At 40.3% G+C, this 23,469-nt stretch overlaps 1 protein-coding gene across 1 annotated transcript; it reads right to left on the bottom strand.

Moving 5' to 3' along the window:
* Nucleotides 1-4,601: 4,601 nt before the first annotated feature.
* On the bottom strand, nucleotides 4,602-22,730 carry LOC129856104 (aspartate beta-hydroxylase domain-containing protein 2-like). Its single transcript, XM_055924215.1, has 2 exons — nucleotides 22,281-22,730; nucleotides 4,602-4,808 (listed from the first exon to the last, which is right to left on the bottom strand). The coding sequence occupies exons 1-2, from the start codon at nucleotides 22,728-22,730 to the stop codon at nucleotides 4,602-4,604; spliced, it is 657 nt and encodes a 218-aa protein (XP_055780190.1).
* Between the last annotated feature and the right edge of the window lie 739 nt (nucleotides 22,731-23,469).

Genomic DNA, 23,469 nt, shown 5'->3' with positions numbered 1-23,469 from the left:
AAACAAATCCTCTACAGCTCTTTGGTCATACTCAAGTGGTGGTGAATACAGTATGATTATAATGAACATAAAATATTGGGTAATTGCGTCAGATACCATGTTTGTTACATAGTCTGCCCAATGACAGATTACAATGAACATTACATGTTACATTTTAGTCAGTTAGCAGACCTTCCTCTCTAGAGCGACTTTGTTTCAGTCACTCCTTTCACAAATACAGTGAAGTCGTGTACAGTGAACACTATACACCGTTCGCCATTCAGTGCCGCCGTTAATAACGAGGTCATGTTCTAAGAAGAAAACTTCTCAAATACTTCAGATAAGAAAACAGATCAAGTATACTCTTAGAAAAAAGTTATTTGCAGAGGGATAAGGTTTTACCAAAAAACGTTTTGATCAGAAGAACAATTTTTGGAAGACAAGGGTTCTTTGTAAGTCAAAGGGTTTTACCTAGAAACTATAAACATCCTAAGAACCATTTTTGGAAGAAAGGGTTCTTTGATGATTCTTTGGAAGGCAATAAGGGTTCTACATATAATCATACACAGTTGAAGTCGGAAGTTTACATACAATTAGATTGGAGTCATTAAAACTCGTTTTTCAACCACTCTACACATTTCTTGTTAACAAACTATAGTTTTGGCAAATCGGTTAGGACATCTACTTTGTGCATGACACAAGTAATTTTTCCAACAATTGTTTACAGACAGATTATTTCACTTATAATTCACTATATCACAATTCCAGTGGGTCAGAAGTTGACTGTGCCTTTAAACAGCTTGGAAAATTCCAGAAAATGTCATGGCTTTTGAAGCTTTTGAAAGGCTAATTGACATAATTTGAGTCAATTGGAGGTGTACCTGTGGATGTATTTCAAGGCCTACCTTCAAACTCAGTGCCTCTTTGCTTAACATCATGGGGAAATTGTAGACCCCCACAAGTCTGGTTCATCCTTGGGAGCAATTTCCAAACGCCTGAAGGTACAACGTTCATCTGTACAAACAATAGGACGTATAAGTATAAACACCACGGGACCACGCAGCCGTCATACCGCTCAGGAAGGAGACGTGTTCTGTCTCCTAGAGATGAACGTACTTTGGTGCGAAAATTACAAATCAGTCCCAGAACAACAGCAAAAGACCTTGTGAAGATGCTGGAGGAAACAGGTACAAAAGTATCTATATCCACAGTAAAACGAGTCCTATATCGACATAACCTGAAAGGCCGCTCAGCAAGGAAGAAGTCACTGCTCCAAAAGCGCCATAAAAAAGCCAGACTATGGTTTGCAACTGCACATGGGGACAAAGATCATACTTCTTGGAGAAATGTCCTCTGGTCTGATGAAACAAAAATAGAACTGTTTGGCCATAATGCCCATCTTTATGTTTGGAGGAAAAGGGAGGAGGCTTGCAAGCCGAAGAACACCATCCCAACAATGAAGCACGGGGGTGGCAGCATCATGTTGTGGGGTTGCTTTTCTGCAGGAGGGACTGGTACACTTCACAAAATAGATGGCATCATGAGGGAGGAAAATTATGTGGATATATTGAAGCAACATCTGAAGACTTGGTCGTAAATGGGTCTTCCAAATGGACAATGACCCCAAGCATACATTCAAAGTTGTGGCAAACTGACTTAAGGACAACAAAGTCAAGGTATTGGAGTGGCCATCACAAAGCCCTGACCTCAGTCCTATAGAAAATTTGTGGGCAGAACTGAAAAAGCGTGTGTGAGCAAGGAGGCCTACAAACCTGACTCAGTTACACCAGCTCTGTCAGGAGGAATGGGCCAAAATTCACCCAACTTATTGTGGAAGGCTACCCAAAATGTTTGACCCAAGTTAAACAATTTAAAGGTAATGCTACCAAATACTAATTGAGTGTATGTACACTTCTGACCCACTGGGAATGTGATGCAAGAAATGAAAGCTGAAATAAATCATTATTTCTACTATTATTCTGACATTTCACATTCTTAAAATAAAGTGGTGATCCTAACTGACCTAAGACAGAGAATTCTTACTAGGATTAAATGTCAGGAATTGTGAAAAACTGAGTTTAAATTTATTTGGCTAAGGTGTATGTAAACGTCTGACTTCAACTGTATATACACACCTGTTCTGAAAGGCCCCAGTTTCTGCAACACCACTAAGCAAGTCGCACCACCAAGCAAGCGGCACCATGAAGTCCAAGGAGCTCTCCAAACAGGTCAGGGACAAATTTGTGGAGAAGTACAGATCAGGGTTGGGTTATAAAAAATACCAAAAACTTTGAACATCCCACGGAGCACCATTAAATCCATTATTAAAAAAATGGAAAGAATATGTCAGCACAACAGACCCGCCAAGAGAGGGCCACCCACGAAAACTCACGGACCATGCAAAGAGGGCATTAATCAGAGAGGCAACAAAGAGACCAACGATAACCCTGAAGGAGCTGCAAAGCTCCACAGCGGAGATTGGAGTATCTGTCCATACGACCACTTTAAGCCGCACACTCCACAGAGCTAGGTTTTACAGAAGAGTGGCCAGAAAAAAGCCATTGCTTAACGTGTTCACCAAAAGGCACGTGGGAGACTCCCCAAACATATGGAAGAAGGTACTCTGGTCAGATGAGACTAAAATTGAGCATTTTAGCCATCAAGGATAATGCTACGTCTGGCACAAACCCAACACCTCTCATCACCCCAAGAATACCATCCCCACAGTGAAGCATGGTGGTGGCAGCATCATGCTGTGGGGTGGGTTTCATTGGAAAGGACTGGGAAACTGATCACAAGAGAAATTCTTGCGGGAAACCTGTTTCAGTATTCCATAGATTTTAGACTGGGACGGAGGTTCACCTTGCAGCAGGACAATGACCCTGAGCAGACTGCTAAAGCAACACTCGAGTGATTTAAGGGGAAACATTTAAATGTCTTGGAATGGCATAGTCAAAGCCCAGACCTCAATCCAATTGAGAATCTGTGGTATGACTTAAAGATTGCTGTACACCAGCAGGAACCCATCCAACTTGAAGGAGCTGGTGCAATTTTGTCTTGAAGAATGGGCAAAAATCCCAGTGGCTAGATGTGCCAGGCTTATAGAGATATACCCCAAGAGACTTGCAGCTGTAATTGCTACAAAAAGTGGTTTTACAAAGTATTGACTTTGGGGGGTGAATAGTTATGCACGTTCAAGTTCTGTTTTTTTGTCTTGTTTCTTGTTTGTTTCACAATAAAAAAATATGTTGCATCTTCAAAGTGGTAGGTATGTTGTGCCAATCAAATGATACAAACCCCCCCAAAAATCTATTTTAATTCCAGGTTGTAAGGCAACAAAATAGGAAAAATGCCAAGGGGGGTGAATACTTTCGCAAGACAATCTATCAAAACTCTGACCCGAAATAGTGTTGGATTTTATCAACAACTTTGATTTGTTTTGTGAGCAACCTCAGTTCTCAAAAAGGGATGGCTTACACCTGAATAGAATAGGAGATATATTGCTAAGTTCTAATACTGCAAATATACTAAACAAGTGATGGGATTTCAGTCCTGGCCCTCAACAGGTAAACCTTATTGGTTCTTGTATCTTATGCCATTTCAAGCCAGACCTACAGTATTTTTAAACAAGGGGTTACCTCCTGAACATAGTCAGTCTTTAGTGCAAACATGCTATCTGATCTGAAATCCCGCAGCTGTAGCTTTGGACTGATTCATGTAAATACCAGAAGTTTGATTTCGAAAATTGATTTTATAGTAATTCTAGCTTCTCAAACCAACACAAACATTCTGATAATCACTCAGTCTTGGTTAAATATAACTGTGCCGGACTCTGATGGGTTCTAATGTTTATAGGTCTGCCAGAGTTGGGGGTGTCGCCATATTCATAAAGAACAACTTAAATATTTATGAGTCTATTTCCACCTCTGCCCTAAGCGGTTTGAATGTCTAGTATTTAATGTGGGCTTTAGTAGTAATCCCTAGCTAACGCTAGTGGGAATTTATCACCCTCCCTTGGCTCCCCCATGTGTTCTTAACAAATTATCTGACTTGCCATCTAAGTATGCAAAATCTGAATTATTAATAACAGGTGATCTTCACCTGGACCAACCTGCCCCAACTTTAAACACCCTGATAAATCTACTATTTTATATATTATTCTGACTAATGCCCCCTCATAAGTATATATGAAGCGAATTGGACCAACAATTGGGTAGTGAGTCAGTTCAGCCCCCGTTTAAATCAACTTCCCGTAGATTTTTGCATACCAAGAGTTAGAAGTGCAAACTTGCGGCACCAAAGCTTAGTGGGAGTTTGACTGCAACGGTGCAGACTGCCTCCATTTGAAGTGAGGGACTTACGCCGAATTTCAAATATGTGTGTGTAGGGTGGGACTAGTAGTGCAGGCTCAGAGGCTATGGAAACATAAAAAATGTATTCCGTCTCCCTCTGTTTTGGAAGAACTCACTGATGTGACATGACTGGATCTGTGAAAGCTATGCAAGAGAACCTTTGCTTTAACCTAATTGTCCAATCAGGTTAGATCAGTGACTAAATCAAGGAAATGAGGAAGGAACAATTAAAAGGTGTTGAACAGGTACATGCTCACTGGGAGTTGTACCTTAGGTCCCAGGCAGAGTCCAGCCCATCTTCGGATCAATGCCTCTCTGGTAGACCGCTTGGAACTCTGCGAGGATTATGGGATAGTTGGCCTCCAAGACCTCAATGTCATGTCGATGGGCGTCACGTGGGAAAAAAGGAATGCTGGGGACATCTGGGAGGAAGAAGAGATGAGGCTTTTGGATGGAGGAGCGATCATTTAATGTGGCCTGAGAAAGACAAATCACAGAGAAAGAACTAAACATTAGACATTGGTTAATACATTTTTATTGTAATTGTTTTGCACTGAGGATGAAAACAAACAAAATTATGTAATGGATGTTTTTTATTATTTATCTATTTGCTTTCTGTACTTTAAATCCCAACCACCAGGACACCAAACACACACCGAGTGGCTGGAAGCAACAAATAGCAGCACCCCTGAAGCAAGTTAGGGATTGTCTTGCTCAAGGGCATAACAGTAGTTCACACTTAGGAAAGGGAATTCTTCAAGGGTTCTTTGATAAGGCTGTTTTTGTAAACAGCTGAGGGATATCACAGGAGAAATGTAACCACTCTCAAATTCATAGAGCTACAGATGTAAGCACTGGCAATTAGTTTTGTTTTGTTTATTTCTCTTTGTGATTTCTACCCACCTTTTTCTCCCCAATTTCATGATTATGATCTTGTCTCGTCGCTGCAACTCCCCAACGAGCTCGGGAGAGGCGAAGGTCAAATCATGCATCCTCTGAAACATGACCCGCCAAGCCACGCTTCTTAACACCCACTCAACCCAGAAGCTAGCCACACCAATGTGTCAGAAGAAACATTCACCTAACTAGGATGACGCTGGGCCAATTGTGCGCCGCCCTATGGGACTCCCATTTATGGCCTGGATCGAACCCCAGGCTGTAGTGATGCCTCAACACTGTGATGCAGTAACTTAGACCACTGAGCCACTCGGGAGCCCCGGAAATTATAGTTTTGATCATGTTTTAATGTTATACAGTGTTTGCATTCTAGAGTGTGCATTATTTAAGTGATAATGCCCTCGAAGCCGGTGTTTGGAGGAGATATGAGCACGGGTGTTGTTAGGTCCGTGCCAATATATACTCCAAACACCGGCTTCAAGAGCATTATCTCTTTTATACAACGGGTTACCAACATATTCAAATAATGATATTCAAATCAAATTTTTATTGGTCACATACACATGGTTAGCAGATGTTAATGGGAGTGTAGCAAAATGCTTATGCCTCTAGTTCCAACCATGCAGTAATATCTAACAAGTAATCTAGCAATTTCACAACAACTGCCTTTTTACACACAAGTGTAAAGGAATGAATAAAATATGTACGTATAAATATATGGATGAGCGAAGGCCGAACGGCATAGGCAAGATGCAGTAGATGGTATACAGTACAGCACATACATACAGTCGTATGAAAAAGTTTGGGCACCCCTGACAATTTCCATGTTTTCCCTTTATAAATAATTGGGTGTTTGGATCAGCAATTTCATTTTGATCTATCAAATAACTGATGGACACAGTAATATTTCAGTAGTGAAATTAGGTTTATTGGATTAACAGAAAATGTGCAATATGCATCAAAACAAAATTAGACAGGTGCATAAATTTGGGCACCCCAATAAAAAAAATCACATCAATATTTGTTACAGCCTCCTTTTGCTAAAATAACAGCCTCTAGATGCTTCCCATAGCCTCTAATGAGTGTCTGGATTCTGGATGAAGGTATTTCGGAACATTCCTCCTTACAAAACATCTCCAGTTCAGTTAGGTTTGATGGTTGCCGAGCATGGACAGCCCGCTTCAAATCATCCCACAGATTCTCAATGATATTCAGGTCTGGAGACTGGGATGGCCATTCCAGAACATTGTACTTGTTCCTCTGCATAAATGCCCGGGTAGATTTTGAGCAGTGTTTTGGGTCGTTGTCTTGTTGAAATATCCAGCGCCGGCGTAACTTCAACTTTGTGACTGATTCTTCAACATTATTCCCAAGAATCTGCTGATATTGAGTGGAATCCATGCGACCCTCAACTTTAACAAGATTCCCAGTACCGGCACTGGCCACACAGCCCCACAGCATGATGGAACCCCCACCAAATTTGACTGTGGGTAGCAAGTGTTTTTCTTGGAACGCTGTGTTCTTTTGCCGCCATGCATAACGTCCCTTGTTATGACCAAATAACTCAATCTTTGTTTCATCAGTCCACAGCACCTTATTCCAAAATGAAGCTGGCTTGTCCAAATGTGCGTTTGCATACCTCAAGCGACTCTGTTTGTGGCGTGTGCAGAAAAGGCTTCTTCTGCATCACTCTCCCAAACAGCTTCTCCTTGTGCAAAGTGCGCTGAATTGTTGAACGATGCACAGTGACACCATCTGCAGCAAGATGATGTTGTAGGTCTTTGGAGGTGGTCTGTGGGCTGTTCTGTGGGCTGTTTTTGACCGTTCTCACCCTCCAACCTCTTTGGAAGTTGGAATGGTGGTTATTATGTTTTAATTCCTCCTTGTTCATACTACATAATCCCTTCCTTATGAATTAACATTATTAATCAGATATAAGACAGGGTAGAGTATGAATTAGTTATAGTTTTATCTACATATAGAAAATGTTTAGTCATTATTCATAAAATTCCTAACAACAAGGCAGTTAACTTCTCTGGGATATGTGGGACGCTAACGTCCCACTTGGCCAAAAGCCAGTAAAAATACAGAGCGCAAAATTCAAATAAATTACTATAAAAATCTAACTTTCATGAAATCACACATGAAAGACACCAAATTAAAGCTACACTTGTTGTGAATCCAGCCAACATGTCTGATTTTAAAAAGGATTTACGGCGAAAGCATACCAAATGATTATGTTAGGTCAGTACACAGCCACAGAAAAACACAGCCATTTTTCCAGCCAAAGAGAGGAGCAACAAAAAGCAGAAATAGAGATAAAATGAAACACTAACCTTTGATGATCTTCATCAGATGACACTCATAGGACTTCATGTTACACAATACATGTATGTTTTGTTCTGTAAAGTTCGTATTTATATCCACAAATCTGAGTTTAGGCGGGACGCTAATGTCTCACTTGGCCAAAAGCCAGAGAAAATCTCCTGCTTCTCTGCGCCCACTGATATTTCATCTGCACAGCAGTCCAAGGGAAGCATTGGTTACAATGCTCGTGATGTAGAATTGCAGGAGCATGGAGCTCCGATTAAGAAAACGATTTGGAGTCAGAGTTGAAAACCTAATGCACTGGATTAATTTGAAAATAAAAGCAATACTTCTTTCAACGCTTGAGAAATAAGAGGTGTGAAGAGGGTCGAATGCGTGTGTCCAATGAGTGAGAGTTGGCAGCACTGTGGTAATGACAATGGCTTCCACAACTACGCTTCCACAACTACTGACCACAACTACAGACCACAACTACAGACCACAACTACTGGCCATGTCCATACTGTAGGGCCCTATAAACCTCCAACACAACCACATAACTACTGACCATAACTACTGACCACAACTACTAACCACAAATAAAGACATTAGCACCCTTATGTAGACATAGCTCCACCCGCATCGAATGGGGTTGGTGTTAAGCGGAGCGACACAGGGGAACCCAAGAGCAGACTCAGGTGAGGAAACAGGGATGAGTGAACCAAAATATTTATTGTTACACAGGGAGATATGGAGTGCAGATCCGGGGAAGCTCGGATGAGTTGCAGAAAAAACAGATGTGGAGACTGAGGTTGGAGTTAGCTGAATAGAACAGGGTAAACAGGTCCTGAAGGGAATCCAATGTAGTGGTGGTAAGTAAAATCCAGAGCAAGGTAGTTTGGTGGTGAGATGTGGAACAGGAGACAGAGGAAGAGGGAGAGAGAGAGTGTACAGGGGGAGTAACTGCAGGTCAAGAAGACACCGAATGAACACCAGGAGCAGATGTGACAGTTGGAGTCGAGGGAAAATAAGTGACTCAACAAAGAGCTGCAGTTAGTTTCAGAGTGGGTGGCAAGGAATAAGTTAGCCCTAAATATTTCTAAAACTCAAAGCATTGTATTTGGAACAAAACACTCACCCTAAACCTCAGCTAAATCTTGTAATAAATAGTGTGGAAATTGAGCAAGTTGAGATGACTTTAGCTTCCCTCCAGGCCTGAGGGCACACACTCTCTAGTAGGCTTAAATTGAAGTTGTGGCTAGTAGGAGGGGCAATATCGTCTGCTATTATCCTCAGTAATTTTCCATCTAGATTGTCAGACCCTGGTGGCTTGTCATTGTTGATAGACAACAATAATTTTTTCACTTCTTTACGGAATTCAAAAGTACAATTCTTGTCTTTTAAAATTTGGTCTGATATACTTGGATGTGTTGTGTCAGCGTTTCTTGCTGGCATGTCATCCCTAAGTTTGCTATCTTGCCAATGAAAAAGTCATTAAAGTAGTTATCAGTGCAATATCAGTGGGCTTTGTGATGAATGAGCCATCTGATTCAATGAATGAAGAAGCCGAGTTCGCTTTTTTTTCAAAGAATGTAATTTAAGGTGCCCAAAAGATTCTCATTCTTTATATAATTTATCTTTGTTTTATCATGTAATTTCTTTTTATTTAGTTTAGTCACATGATTTCTTAATTTGCAGTACGTTTGCCAATCAGTTAGGCTGCCAAACTTTATTGCTATACCTTTTACATCATCCCTCTCAACCATACAATTTTTCAATTCCTCATCAATCCAAGGGGATTTAACAGTTTTTACATTCATTTTCTTATTGAGTGCGTGCTTATTAGTAACTGGAATAAGTAGTTTCATAAATGCGTCATTTCACACATTATCCAGATACTCACTGTTAGCACTTGGTGGTCTATAGGAGCTTCCCACAGGAGGTGAGGCAGATAAACCTGTAGCCATATTACTTCAACAGTATTTAACATTAGATCGTCTCTGAGCTTCACAGGAATGTGGTTCTGAATATAGACCGCAACACCGCCTCCTTTGGTATTTCTGTCTTTTCGTGGATGTTATAACCATGCATTGCTACCACTGTCTATTCAAAAGGTATTATCTTTGAGTTTCAGAGATAGTCAGAATATGAATGTCATCTGTTACAAGCAAGTTAATGACTTCATGGACCTTGTTTCTTAATCTACATATGTTGATATGGGCAATTTTTAGCACTTTTCTGAGTTGCTTGATTGTTTTTAATGCTTTACTGGGAAGCTTATCAGAGGTAGACTTTCTCATGTTATTTACATTGGAGCTGATAGTGCAGGGTGAGCTGCATAAAGTGTTCTTCCTACTATTGCACACCACCTCAGTGCTAAGAGTGTAACTCTGGTTTATAGGCTCATGATTACTGCTTACAAGAGCTGTAGGATAAACAGATGTATTTGGTGCAATTAGGGGTACATAAATGAAATGACTTACATTGTGTTTGCCAATGCCCCTAAGATCATGTACATTTGATGCAGCATTATGACGACTCATTGTCACAATGGTAGGGATTCACTGAGCTGATCCTGGATTATTTACCAGTCAATGTTTCAATGCAGTCTTGAAATGTGTGGACAGAGTCTATGAGCCAAGATGATTTGGATGGACTCCGTCATTCCTGTAGAGTATCTTCTGTTTCCAGAAGGTGTCAAAGTTATCAATAAAAGTGACTCTAGCAGAGCTACAGTAGTATTTTAGCCAGATGTGTAATGCCAGCAGTCTGCTGAATCTTTCACATCCGCGGCCCAACGATTGTACTGGACCTGTTTTTCAGAGTCTTTTAATGCTATCAGTTCTTTAAAATCAATTTTCAAATGTTCTGAGCTAGCCCTCCTGATGTCATTTGACCCCACATGGACTACGACAGTGTCCGCTTCCGGCATCTGTGGTAGAACAGTTTTTGCCTTGGGGACCGAGATGTTTCTCACCATAGAACTGCCTATGATGACAGCTAGTGATGTTGAATGTGCCGGTCTCTCAGGCAGCCTCACGGTCTGGTGAGGCTGGGAGCTCTGAGAATCTGAACCCGAGGTAGAAGCAACCGGAGAAGGAGACAGAGTCGAGGACGAAGACAAAGGTACCTCCGGATCCGATCTTGATAGGTATAGCTGTTTCTGGTCTGTGTCAGTTCGAGGCTCAACATCTCCATGGAGATCCCCATTGCCAGAGGACACCTTCTTCGACTTCCACGTGTGTGACGTACCTCCATGGCTGGTTGGTTGGGTCGAGATCAGCTCCGTTCTCCAGGGATGGGGGAGACCCCTTTGGGGATGGAACCCAGCCTAGCACCGACCAGTCGGCTGTAGAGAGCCGACACGGCGGCGGAATCTCCACCAGACCAGAGCGGCGTCCGGCTACTGGGGGGGAAGAAAAATAAAAAGTAGGTGGGCGTGGGTTCCCCAGTAGCTTATGTAGGTTTGCTACTTGCTTGCTAAGAGTAGCTGCTTCGCCCCTGTAGTCCTCCGCAAGCATGCAGTTGCTACATTGAAAGTCAACACAGTCCACATTGTCATGGAACAAAGCAAAGTAAACGCAGCTCCTGCAACGTTGGAAACGTTCAATAGCGGCCTCCATTTGAAACCGCCGAGCCAGCTAGACAAGCTATACGGAATCTGGCAGGATCCCGGTACAGATAGCTGCGCTCACAGAAATTTTGCTGAACAGAGCCGCAGGTTTCAAAATAAAATAAAAGTATATAAAACACTGTATAAGCTTTTAAACCGAGGTCTTTAGTTCAGGTTTCAGCCTTCGACAGGTTTCCGTTTTGAACATACGTCGCACTCTGATGACGTCAGTGTCTCTGTACTCTCACTGGTCAAGATGGAGGACCAGATGCAGGTAGCTAACCATCCAGTCTATAACTAGTCAAGCAAATGGGTCTGAGATATGAATAATAAGATCATACACATAACGTTAGCTAGCGAGCCAGCCAGCTAACGTTAGTTAAACTTCTTGTCAATAGGGGGAGCTGTTCGCACTATGTAATCTTGACGTTCCCAAATTAAACTGCCTCGTACTCAATTCTTGCTCGTACAATATGCATATTATTATTACTATTGGATAGAAAACAATCTCTAGTTTCTAAAACCGTTTGAATTATGTCTGTGAGTGAAACAGAACTGGACTTAGAGCAATTTTTCTATGAGGATTTGAAAATGCTGAAATCTGCTCACTGTTCCCAGAACAGTTTATTAATTTGCCTGTCCTCTATTGGTTGAGATGCACTGCATACGCCTTCCCCTGGGTGTCAGTGAATAGAGGGTCTTGAAATGGAGTCTCTAGGCAGATCTGAAAGTCTATAAATTGCTTGGAAACGAAGTGTCCCATCTTTTGACTCTTCGCTCTGACGCAGGGAGGATCTTGGCATGTCGTGTTAGAAGCTCCTGTTTTAGCTCCTAGATATATCCGGCTCTGTTTTTATTCGATATAGGTGTTAAAGACATCATAATGTTGTTATTTTAAACCGAGTTATATCGGTTTATGTCAGTATATTGCGATTTTCGGGTATTTCATTTTCTGGCTTTGTAGGAAGTTGGGTATCTCTCTCTCTCATGCTATTGTTTACTGCTAATTGCAACGTGGAAGACGACGTTCTCCAACCTAGCAACGATTCTTTTGGAGAAAGGACACCTATCCCAAGATTCTGATGAGAGTTCATCAAAAAGTAAAAACTATTTATGCTGATAATTCATTGTTCTGTTGAAAAAAGTCAAATGCATAAGCCGCCATTACTTGCAGTGTAGCCTTGCTTTATCGCACGCTGTATTTTGAAGTAACGTTAATTTTAAAAATGTAACCCAGCGATTGCATTAAGAACTAATTTGTCTTTCAATTGCTGTCCAACCTGTATTTTTTAGTCAAGTTTTGGAATAGTTACTGATTAGAATAGGTGCCTCTTCAAAGATTTCTCCTGACATTTTCTGGGCAGCTTTGCTACTTTTCTCATTGTATAACCACGATTTGTGGCGCTAAATATGCACATTTTCGAACAAACTCTATATGTATTGTGTAATATGACTGTCATCTGAAGAATTCTGAGAAGGTTAGTGAAAAAATGTATATATTTTGGTGGTTTATACGTTATCACTATTTTTGCCTTGAATCAATGCTGGTGTGATGTTTGCTATTGTGGTAAGCTAATATAACGCTATATTGTGTTTTCGCTGTAAAACACTTAGAAAATCTGAAATATTGTCTGGATTCACAAGATCTGTGTCTTTCATCTGCTGTATGCTGTGTATTTTTAAGAAATGTTTTATGATGAGTAATTAGCTAATACACGATGGTCTCTGTAGTTATTCTAGTCGCTTTGGTGAGAGTTGTGATGGTGGCTGCAATGGTAAACTCTGATTTATACCTGAAATATGCACATTTTTCTAACAAAACATATGCTATACAATAAATATGTTATCAGACTGTCATCTGATGAGGTTGTTTCTTGGTTAGTGGCTATTTATATCTTTATTTGGTCGAATTTGTGATAGCTACTGATGGAGTAAAAAAATGGTGGAGTAAAGAAGTGGTGTCTTTTGCTAACGTGGTTAGCTAATAGATTTACATATTGTGTCTTCCCTGTAAAACATTTTAAAATCAGAAATGATGGCTTGATTCACAAGATGTGTATCTTTCATTTGGTGTCTTGGACTTGTGATTTCATGAAAATTTTATTATATGATATCCCTGTGGCTTTAGGCTAGGCTATGCTAGTCCGCTTTTTTGATGGGGGTGCTCCCGGATCCGGGTTTGTAAGGCGTTAGAGGCTAGCTAATAGTACACTTTATCTTGAAATAAAACAACTTTCTGTCAAAATTAGAAACGTGTAATATCTGACAATGTAGCTAGCTAGACTATCTTACCTGTATACATCATCGATGGATGCGTCTCCTGTCGGATGCCATGGTTGCCCTTAGTTTGAAGATCTGGAGACATGTTTTCGCCATCTCCTTAGCATTCATACTCGAATTCCACTGATTTCAAAACTCGGTCCTCCAGAAAGTGGAGAGCATAGACGTAACGTTAGTTAGCTAACAGTACACTTTAACTTGACATTAGGCTTATGCAGTTTTACTACGCGATAAAAAAAAAATTAAGCCGCGTTAGAGAGGATTACCTAGACATACTGACCAGCTCAAATAGACAGAAGCGTGCTTTATGGCAGACCAATCCAAACTCACCTCTCGGCATGTCCATCTTACTCATTATCTCAGCCAATCATGGCTAGCGGGAAGGTTGTTTCTCTTTTTCTGTGGCTAAACAGCTAGGCTCATTATTTAACAATTTTATTTGTATTTACAGATGGCATACAAGTTTGTTATTAAGGCACATGAAAGTTCACATGTTCGAGAAGGTATTTCTGCCCCTAAAAAATGTTTAAAAAAAAAGTTTGTTGTAACAGCTCGCCTGTGAAATAGTGACCCGTGACATACGCCTAGTTTCCTGAAACGGGTCACATACGGAAAAACAAAAAAACACACAATTCAAGTGTTCAATCAATTTTATTCGTGCCTTTGTTACAACTAGGCTTCCCTTCAAAAAAAATACGCCAACCACCAAAAGGCACGGTCAAGACGAGCGGTCAGATGACGATAACATTATTAGCCTAAACATTGTTATAAGCGCCAACTGGCCTCGACAAAATAGTGAAACTCAGCACAAAAGCAATAATGGAATTATAATGAATGTGTCAATAATACAACAATAAAAAAGTATAAATTATTGTCAGCTCATGCTTGTGGTCGTCTTCATGCAATGTCTTCAGTTGGATTTAATTTAGCTGTTATCCCTTATCCAGTTCACACAATTTTCGTAACTTTCACTTGCTTGACACACTTTGACATGCCTTTGTTTGGTTGTAGTGCTTAATAATCTCTGGTTTTCTCTTCATTGTCATTCTTCAGCACTGTTGTGGACTACAACGGCTGTACAGGTGCCTTATTTTGTGCAGAGGGAGGCAGCTCCTATCTCACTTTGTTCATGTTGCCGGCCAGACTAGTTTTCTTTGCAAGCAACTTGTTTGTCAATGACAGTGAAGTCATTGACTTCACTGTCAAATTCACATTGAAATGTGAGTCATTCTCACTGAAAGCAAGTCTGAGAAGCGGTAGATATGTTCTATGTGCCCTATTTCTAGCTTCCCGTTCTTAAGTTTTAGCTTATTTTACTTTCACTTTGTACACCAGCTTCAAACAGCTGAAATACAATCTTTTTGGTTATGGAAATTTTTGTTCACAGCGGTTTACATGGTATAATGATTATCTACACTATACTTGCTTGTTTTGCCACATAAACTGAAATTAGGCAAACTGTTAGAATTTTAGCAACCAGAAAATGGCGGATCGATTTCTGAGTAGTGCATCATTAATATTATAATTAGAATGGATTAATACAATGGAATGGCCCACCCTGTTCTACATTCATGTCACGTTCTGACCATAGTTCTTGTGTGTTTTGCTTGTTTTAGTGTTGGTCAGGACGTGAGCTGGGTGGGCATTCTATGTTGTGTGTCTAGTTTGTCTGTTTCTATGTTTGGCCTAATATGGTTCTCAATCAGAGGCAGGTGTTTTGTGTTGTCTCTGATTGGGACTCATATATAAGTGGCTTGTTTTGTGTTGGGGTTTGTGGGTGGTTGTTTCCTGTCTCTGTGTTTTCTCTGCACCAGCTAGGACTGTATCGGTTTGCCACATTTTGTTATTTTTGTATTGTTGTAGTGTTCACAGTTCGTATTATTAAATATGTTGAGCACCAACTACGCTGCGTCTTGGTCCGATCCCTGCTACACCTCCTCTTCAGACGAAGAGGAGGAAGGCTGCCATTACAATTCACAAGGGGTGATTACGCATTGTTGCTTACCCTCGCTTATCAACTCACCCATTCTACCCCTTTCTCCCCATCGTACTTTACTTAATATTTTTCATCTGTTATATGTGTGAAATTAGTTCAGGTTCAGATTCGAGGAAATTATTGGGGTGTTTATCTGCTGGGCACTACACTTTCAACTGTCAGGAGGAGATGCAATGGGGAAAACCATTCAAAAAGAACATGCCCTCCTAAAACTCCAGTTCTGTTTGTGATATTAAGATTCTAACGTGGACAGTATGTTATATAGACTTATTTAGGAAAAGTCAAGGACGGAGGGTGGCATGACTTAAAAAATTGCATAGTAATAAATAAATACAATTATTGAGCAGTCAGAATGACTGCTTTAGCAGTTCTAGCGTTAAAGGTAGACTCAGCAATACTATGTAGATGCAGAAAGAAAACAGCAGTGTGTCAATTTCCACAACAAATAAGAGTGTTGAAGTGCGAGGCTCAACTTCTCCTCTGTTTTGGTGCACATGCACAGAAAGTGTGTGTGACTGTGTGAGAGCGAAGTGTTGCAAATATCACCATGTTAAAATCTTTGGTGTTGCTCGTGGTAAAGTCATTTCGCTCAGCCTATCTTTAAGAAAGGGCTTTTCATAGCACCATAAAAGTTCTATATAGAACCTTTTGAGCATGTTTTTTATTTATTTGATTTAACTAGGCAAGTCAGTGCAGAACAAATTCTTATTTACAATGACAACATACCCCTGCCAAACCCTTACCCGAACGACGCTGGTCCAATTGTGCACCGCCCTATGGGACTCCCAATCCCGGCAGGTTGTGATGTAGCCTGGAATTGAACCAAGGTCTGTAGTCTCTAGCCTTAGATCGCTGCGCCACTCGGTAGCCCTAAATGGTTCTTTATAGAACCTTAAAAAAAGGGTTCTATATAGCATCATTAAGGTTCCGCTATTGTTACTGGCCAAAGAACCCTTTTCTGGTACTACAGTTGAAGTCGGAAGTTTACATACGCCTTGCCAAATACATTTAAACTCAGTTTTTCCTAATTCCTGACATTTAATCATTGTACAAATTCCCTGTTTTACATCAGTTAGGATCACCAATTTATTTAAAGAATGTGAAATGTCAGAGTAATAGTAGAAAGAACGATTTATTTCAGCTTTTATTTCTTTCATCACATTCCCAGTGGGTCAGCAGTTTACATGACCTCAATTAGTATTTGGTAGCATTGCCTTTAAATTGTTTAACTCTGGTCAATCGTTTCGGGTAGACTTCCACAAGCTTCCCACAATAAGTTGGGTGAATTTTGGCCCATTCCTCCTGACAGAGCTGGTGTAACTGAGTCAGGTTTGTAGGCCTCCTTGCTCGCACACGCTTTTTCAGTTCTGCCCACAAATTTTCTATGGGATTGAGGTCAGGGCTTTGTGATGGCCACTCCAATACCTTGACTTTGTTGTCCTTAAGCCATTTTGCCACAACTTTGGAAGTATGCTTGGGATCATTGTCCATTTGGAAGAGCCATTTTTGACCAAGCTTTAACTTCCTGACTGATGTCTTGAGATGTTGCTTCAATATATCCACATAATTTTCCTCCTCATGATGCCATCTATTTTGTGAAGTGCACCAGTCCCTCCTGCAGCAAAGTACCCCCACAACATGTTGCTGCCACCCCCGTGCTTCACGGTTGGGATGGTGATCTTCGGCTTGCAAGCATCCCCCTTTTTCCTCCAAACATAACAATGGTCATTATGGCCAAACAGTTCTATTTTTGTCCTCTGGTCTGTTTCATCAGACCAGAGGACATTTCTACAAAAAGTACGATCTTTGTCCCCATGTGCAGTTGGAAACCGTAGTCCGGCCTTTTTATGGCGGTTTTGGAGCAGTGGCTTCTTCCTTGCTGAGCGGACTTTCAGGTTATGTCGATATAGGACTCATTTTACTGTAGATATAGGTACTTTTGTACCTGTTTCCTCCAGCATCTTCACAAGGTCCTTTGCTGTTGTTATGGGATTGATTTGCACTTTTCGCACCAAAGTACGTTCATCTCTAGGAGACAGAACGCGTCTCCTTTCTGAGTGGTATGACGGCTGTGTGGTCCCATGGTGTTTATACTTGCGTACTATTGTTTATACAGATGAACGTGGTACCTTCAGGCATTTGGAAATTGCTCCCATGGATGAACCAGACTTGTGGAGGTCTACAATTTTTTTTCTGAGGTCTTGGCTGATTTTCCCATGATGTCAAGCAGGCACTGAGTTCGAAGGTAGGCCTTGAAATACATCCACAGGTACACCTCCAATTGACTCAAATGATGTCAATTATCCTAGCAGAAGCTTCAAAAAACATGACATAATTTTCTGGAATTTTCCAAGCTGTTTAAAGGCACAGTCAACTTAGTGTATGTAAACTTCTGAAATTGTGACACTGGAATTGTGATACAGTGAGTTAAAAGTGAAATAATCTGTCTCTAAACAATTGTTGGAAAAATTACTTGTGTCATGCACAAAGTAGATGTCCTAACCGACTTGCCAACAGTATAGTTTGTTAACAAGAAATTTGTGGAGTGGTTGAAAAACGAGTTTTAATGACTCCAACCTAAGTTAATGTAAACATCCAACTTCAACTGTATATAGAATCGTTTTTGTTAATAAATCTTCTTATGGCTGCAAGCCCTAAATCGGGATCAATATGACAACAGCCAGTCCAAGTGCAGGGCGCCAAATTCAAAAACCATAAATCTCATAATTAAAATTCCTCAAATATACATGTGTCTTATATCATTTTCAAGGTAATCTTGTTGTTAATCCCACCAAAGTGTCCGATTTCAAATAGGCTTTTCAGTGAAAGCACTCCAAACGATTATGTTAGGTCACAACAAAACAAAAAATAATCATAGCCATTTTTCCCAGCTAATGATAGCATCACAAAAACCAGAATAGAGATAAATTGAATCACTAACTTTCGATTATTTTCATCAGATGACACTCATAAGACTTCATGTTACACAAAACATGCGTGTTTTGTTTGATTTAATTCATATTTATATAAAAAAATCTGAGTTTACATTGAGGCGACTAGATTCACTAGTGGCAAAAACATCAAGTGACTTTGCATAGCCCATCGTTTCAACATGAATACTCATCATAAATAAAGATGGTAATACAAGTTATACACATTGATTAATAGATACACCTCTCCTTAACTTCTACTGCCTCAGAAACCCGGATCCGGGAGCACCCCCCACCCCCCACACACTGTTTAGCATAGCTAGCATAGCTTCACAAGTAGATAGTAGCATCTAAATATCATTAAATCACAAGTCCAAGACACCAGATGAAAGATACAGATCTTGTGAATAAAGCCACCATTTCCGATTTTTAAAATGTTTTACAGGGAAGACACAATATGTAAAGATGTACATCTATTACCTAAAAACACATTAGCATAATCCACCATCTTTTATTTGTCCACCAACACCAGTAGCCATCACCAATTCGGCTAAACTAAGATATTTATAGCCCCTAACCAACAAAAAAACTCATTAGATGACAGTCTGATAACATATTTATGGTATGGGATAGGTTTTGTTAGAAAAAAGTGCATATTTCAGGTAGCTGCCATAGGTTACAATTGCACCCACCGTCACAAATGGACTAGAATAATTACAATGAGCAACGTGTTTACCTAACTACTAATCATCAAACATTTCGTAAAAATACACAGCATACACGAATCGAAAGACACAGATCCTGTGAATACAGACAATATTTCAGATTTTCTAAGTGTCTTACAGCGAAAACACAATAAATCGTTATATTAGCGTAGCACATAGCACATAGCAGCCCAGCATTGATTCTAGCCAAAGTGAGCGATAAAAGTCAACATCGCCAAAAGATATTAATTTTTTCACTAACCTTCTCAGAATTCTTCCGATGACACTCCTGTAACATCATTTTACAATATACATATACAGTTTGTTCGAAAAGGTGCATATTTAGCCATACAAAACCGTGGTTACACAATGAAAATAGTAGCAAAACAAGCCTGAAAATGTCGGTCGCCATCTTTCAGAGTGATCTGGTTTAATTAATAGCTAATCATATACTTGACTAAAAAATACAGGGTTTACAGGAATCGAAAGACAAATTAGTTCTTAATGCAACCGCTGATTTACATTTTTAAAATTATCCTTACTTTTCAATACAGGGTTCGCCAAGTGAAGCTATACCAAACAAAATGGCGAAATGTGCGTTTAAAATATTTCGACAGAAACACGATTTATCATATTAAATATTGCTTACTTTGAGGTGTTCTTCCATCAGATTCTTGGGCAATGTATCCTTTCTATGTTATAAACGTCTTTTGGTCGATAGATGTCCTCTGTCCTTCGAAATGTCCACCACCAACGACCGACACCCCAAAACGTGTCCAAAGTTTCAGAGTGCACAACAAATAAATTCCTCTAAAATCGCACTAAACGGATATAAATTGCTATAAAACGGTTCAAATTAACTACATTTTGATGTTTTTAACACCTAAAACGAGTGAAAACATGACCGGAGAAATATTGCTGGTTAGAAAACGATTTGGAACGAGGCAGGTCCGATGCCCTTCACGCTTCAGGCGCACGACGAGAAAGGGCGGTCTCTATACATTTTGGTCTTTTATACTGGCTGTGAATATCCCATCGATTCCATTGAAAGCGTGATGACGTACAGACACCCAGAGGAAGACGTAGGCAGTGTCGGTTTCTTCATAGCATTCACTGTCGCCTTAAAAACAGACCCCAGATCAGAGGTAAAAAAAATTGAAATCTGAACCCTGTCATGAAAAGTGCTGTAGAAATTGTTCTGTACAACTCAGAGACAAAATTTCAACTTCTATAGAAACTAGAAGGTGTTTTCTATCCAATAATAACAATAATATGCATATTGTACGATCAAGAATTTAGCACGAGGCAGTTTAATTTGGAGACACAAATATGCTAATGCGGAACAGCACCCCCTATAGTTCCAAGAGGTTAATGCAACCGCTATGTCAGATTTTTTTTTAACTTTAAGGAAAAATAACTGCACGCTATAATCTGAGACGGCGCTCAAATTAGCATTAGCAAAAATCCGTTATTTATGTCCAACTGTTAGCGCGTTTGGTAAACATATCCAAACTCTAATTCTGGTCAGCTTCATATCGGACAAAAACTTCAAAATGTGATATTACCGGTCAAAGAAACATTTCAAACTAAGTACTGAATCAATCATTAGGATGTTTTTAACATATAGCTTCAATAAAGTTCCAACCGGAATATTCCTTCTTGTCTGCGTGAGCCATGGAACGGCAGTGGCTTGCATGCGGAAGAGGGATGTTACGCGAGTGGCTGCTTGATGGACACCTGACTGATTCTGCTCTCATTCTTTCCCAGAACACCATAGGAATTTCTATTTATTGCTGACATCTAGTGGAACCCCTAGGCAGTGCAACCCCAGCCATACGTCATTTGGAATTCTTTTGTGACTCTGTTGAATACAGACAATCTCAGATTTCTGACTTCCGGTTTGATTTCAACTCAGGATTTTGCCTGCCAATATGAGTTCTGTTAATCTCAGAGAAATAATTCAAACAGTTTTAGAAACTTTGGAGTGTTTTCTATCCAATATTATTAATAATATGCAAATATTTGGAACTATGACTAAGGAGCAGGCCGTTCGAAATGGGCACCTTTCATCCAAGCTACTCAATACTGCCCCTGCAGCCATAAGAAGTTTTAAAGGCCCAGTGCAGGCAAAATTCAGTTTTTCTGTGTTTTGTGTCATATTTGTACAACAGCTGGTGAAACTAACACTGTCAAAGTTTTTCAAAATGTGATCAGTGTTATTTGCTGATAGTTGCTAGCTGAAAATACAATCTACACAGGACCTTCTAATCAGAAGATTTTGCATGGGTTGAGTTTTGGCCTGCCTGGTGACATCACCAGGAAGTATAAATTAATAGACCAATAAGAAACAGAGTTCCAAACCTCTCTGCCAATAACAGCTAGTTTTCAGGTTAGATATCCCTTCAATTAGGTCCTTCACTCAGACGACTCCCAGACAATCATAGCAAAAGTCATGCTTGAGAAAAGTTGTTTTTGCTAAAAATCTATTTTTGTTTCTTTTTGAATATTTTAATGGTACACATATTATGGTAAGTTACTTAATTGTTACATAGAAATTATTTGATATTGAGATAAAAACCGCAGCATTGGGCCTTTTAAGTGTGTAGGTGGCACCTGAGATTCTGATTCACCTTTAATATCAGTTTCATCTAGTGTCTTTTCAAAATGCAGGCAATTTTTGCCAGACTTGGCACAGATACACAAACACTTGGTTTACAAACAATGGAGTAAATCAACCACTAACACTTTATTTGGATAGTCCATCTGTAGGTGCTCTACAGACTATTAGTAGCATTTCAACTAACTATCTACTAACCCTAAGCATTAACCCTTATTATAATCCTAAACTTAACCCTTGCCCTAACCCTTAATGCTTACCCTAATACATATTCTATACCGTACCCTAATCACAAATTTAGAAGGGGTTGGGTTAAATGCAGAAGACACATTTCAGTTGAATGCATTCAGTTGTACAACTGACTCGGTATCCCTCTTTCACTTTCCCTTTCCAGTTGCTTATGAAAAGATTTGTTGATAGTATGTATAGCATCTACAGATGGAATATCTGTACTATTCAAATAAAGTGTGACCAACTAACCATTATATTTTGGGTTATGATGGGTTTAGACAGTAGTATTAAGCTGATCAGGCATTTCATATTCTTCAAAAATCAATGGGTATATCATTAATTGAAATGACTGTACATTTCAGATTTAACATTACCTGCTCCCGGAGTCCTTTATAAATGCGTCCCATGCCAGCCCAGCTGTAGCGCTTTGCATACTCCTGCAGTGCTGCATACAGCTTCCTGCCACTCGCTGTGGCCTGGGCTGGGAACAGGGCATGGCTCAGCACAGGGGTCAGGTAGCCTCGCCCCTGTTCCTCCTCCCCTGTCTCCATGGAGATGCAGGGAGTCCCCCAATCTCCAGTGGCCATCTTTGATGTGGCATTGCACTCTGTTCCCGCACAGCTGCCGGCACGGGACAACACAGAGCGCCTGGAGCCGGACTTGTGCTTTCCTGGGATGGCTCGGCCTGGGGCTGGCGGGTCGGAGCCCACCCTGTAACAATACCATAGGAAGAGGAGCAGCAGGGTCCACGGGAGCCCACTCAGAGAACGGACCACCAGCTCAGCACAGGGGGGCAATGGGAGCAGATCCATGGGCCAGCACATCCTACAGTGATGAACTGAAATAACAGAGGGCAACTAAAAGAGAAAGAGCAGCAGATAAGTAAGCTATAGAAGGGGGAAGCGAGAGAGATATCAATAGATGCCAGTTTCCCAGACACAAATAAAGCCCTGGACTGTAAGGCATGGTCAATGGAAATTGAATTTAAATCGCTTTTTAGTCCAGGACCAGGCATAATGAAGAGATAGGCAGCACTACGGAGTAACAGGTACCAGTCAGAGAGAAGTAGTTGAGCTGTTTTTCTTGATTTCATCCAGAGAGACATTACTGTTTATGCACAGTGAAAAATCGGCATGTACAGTGCATTCGGAAAGTATTCGGAAAGTATGACTTTCTTCACATTTTGAGACGTTACAGCCTTATTCTAAAATGCATGAAATTATTACTATCTACACACAATACCCCATAATGACAAAGCAAAAACTGTTTTTTGGAAATGTTTGCAAATGTATTACAAATAAAAAACATACTGTAACGATTGTCGTCGGGAGAAGAAGAAGAAGACCAAGGTGCAGCGTGGTAAGTATTCATAATACGTTATTTTAATAAATATGAACACTGACAAACAAAACAACAACACAACAAACTAACAGTTCTGTAAGGTGACGAAAAACACTAAACAGAAAATAATCACCCATAACTCAAAGTGGGAAAACAGGCTACCTAAATATGGTTCTCAATCAGAGACAACGATGGACAGCTGCCTCTGATTGAGAACCACAC

The sequence above is a fragment of the Salvelinus fontinalis genome, chromosome 5, assembly GCF_029448725.1.
Source record: "Salvelinus fontinalis isolate EN_2023a chromosome 5, ASM2944872v1, whole genome shotgun sequence".
NCBI lineage: Eukaryota > Metazoa > Chordata > Actinopteri > Salmoniformes > Salmonidae > Salvelinus > Salvelinus fontinalis.
The sequence above is the reverse complement of the archived record's forward strand: the minus strand, read 5'-3'. Positions and strand labels throughout refer to the sequence as shown.

Bases quoted from the DNA above. Each gene is read 5' to 3' on its own strand.
- LOC129856104 (XM_055924215.1), bottom strand. From the start codon at position 22,730: ATGTGCTGGCCCATGGATCTGCTCCCATTGCCCCCCTGTGCTGAGCTG. The intron at 4,809-22,280 runs GTAATGTTAAAT...TGTCTTTCTCAG, and splicing joins ATAAAGGACTCCGGGAGCAG to GCCACATTAAATGATCGCTC.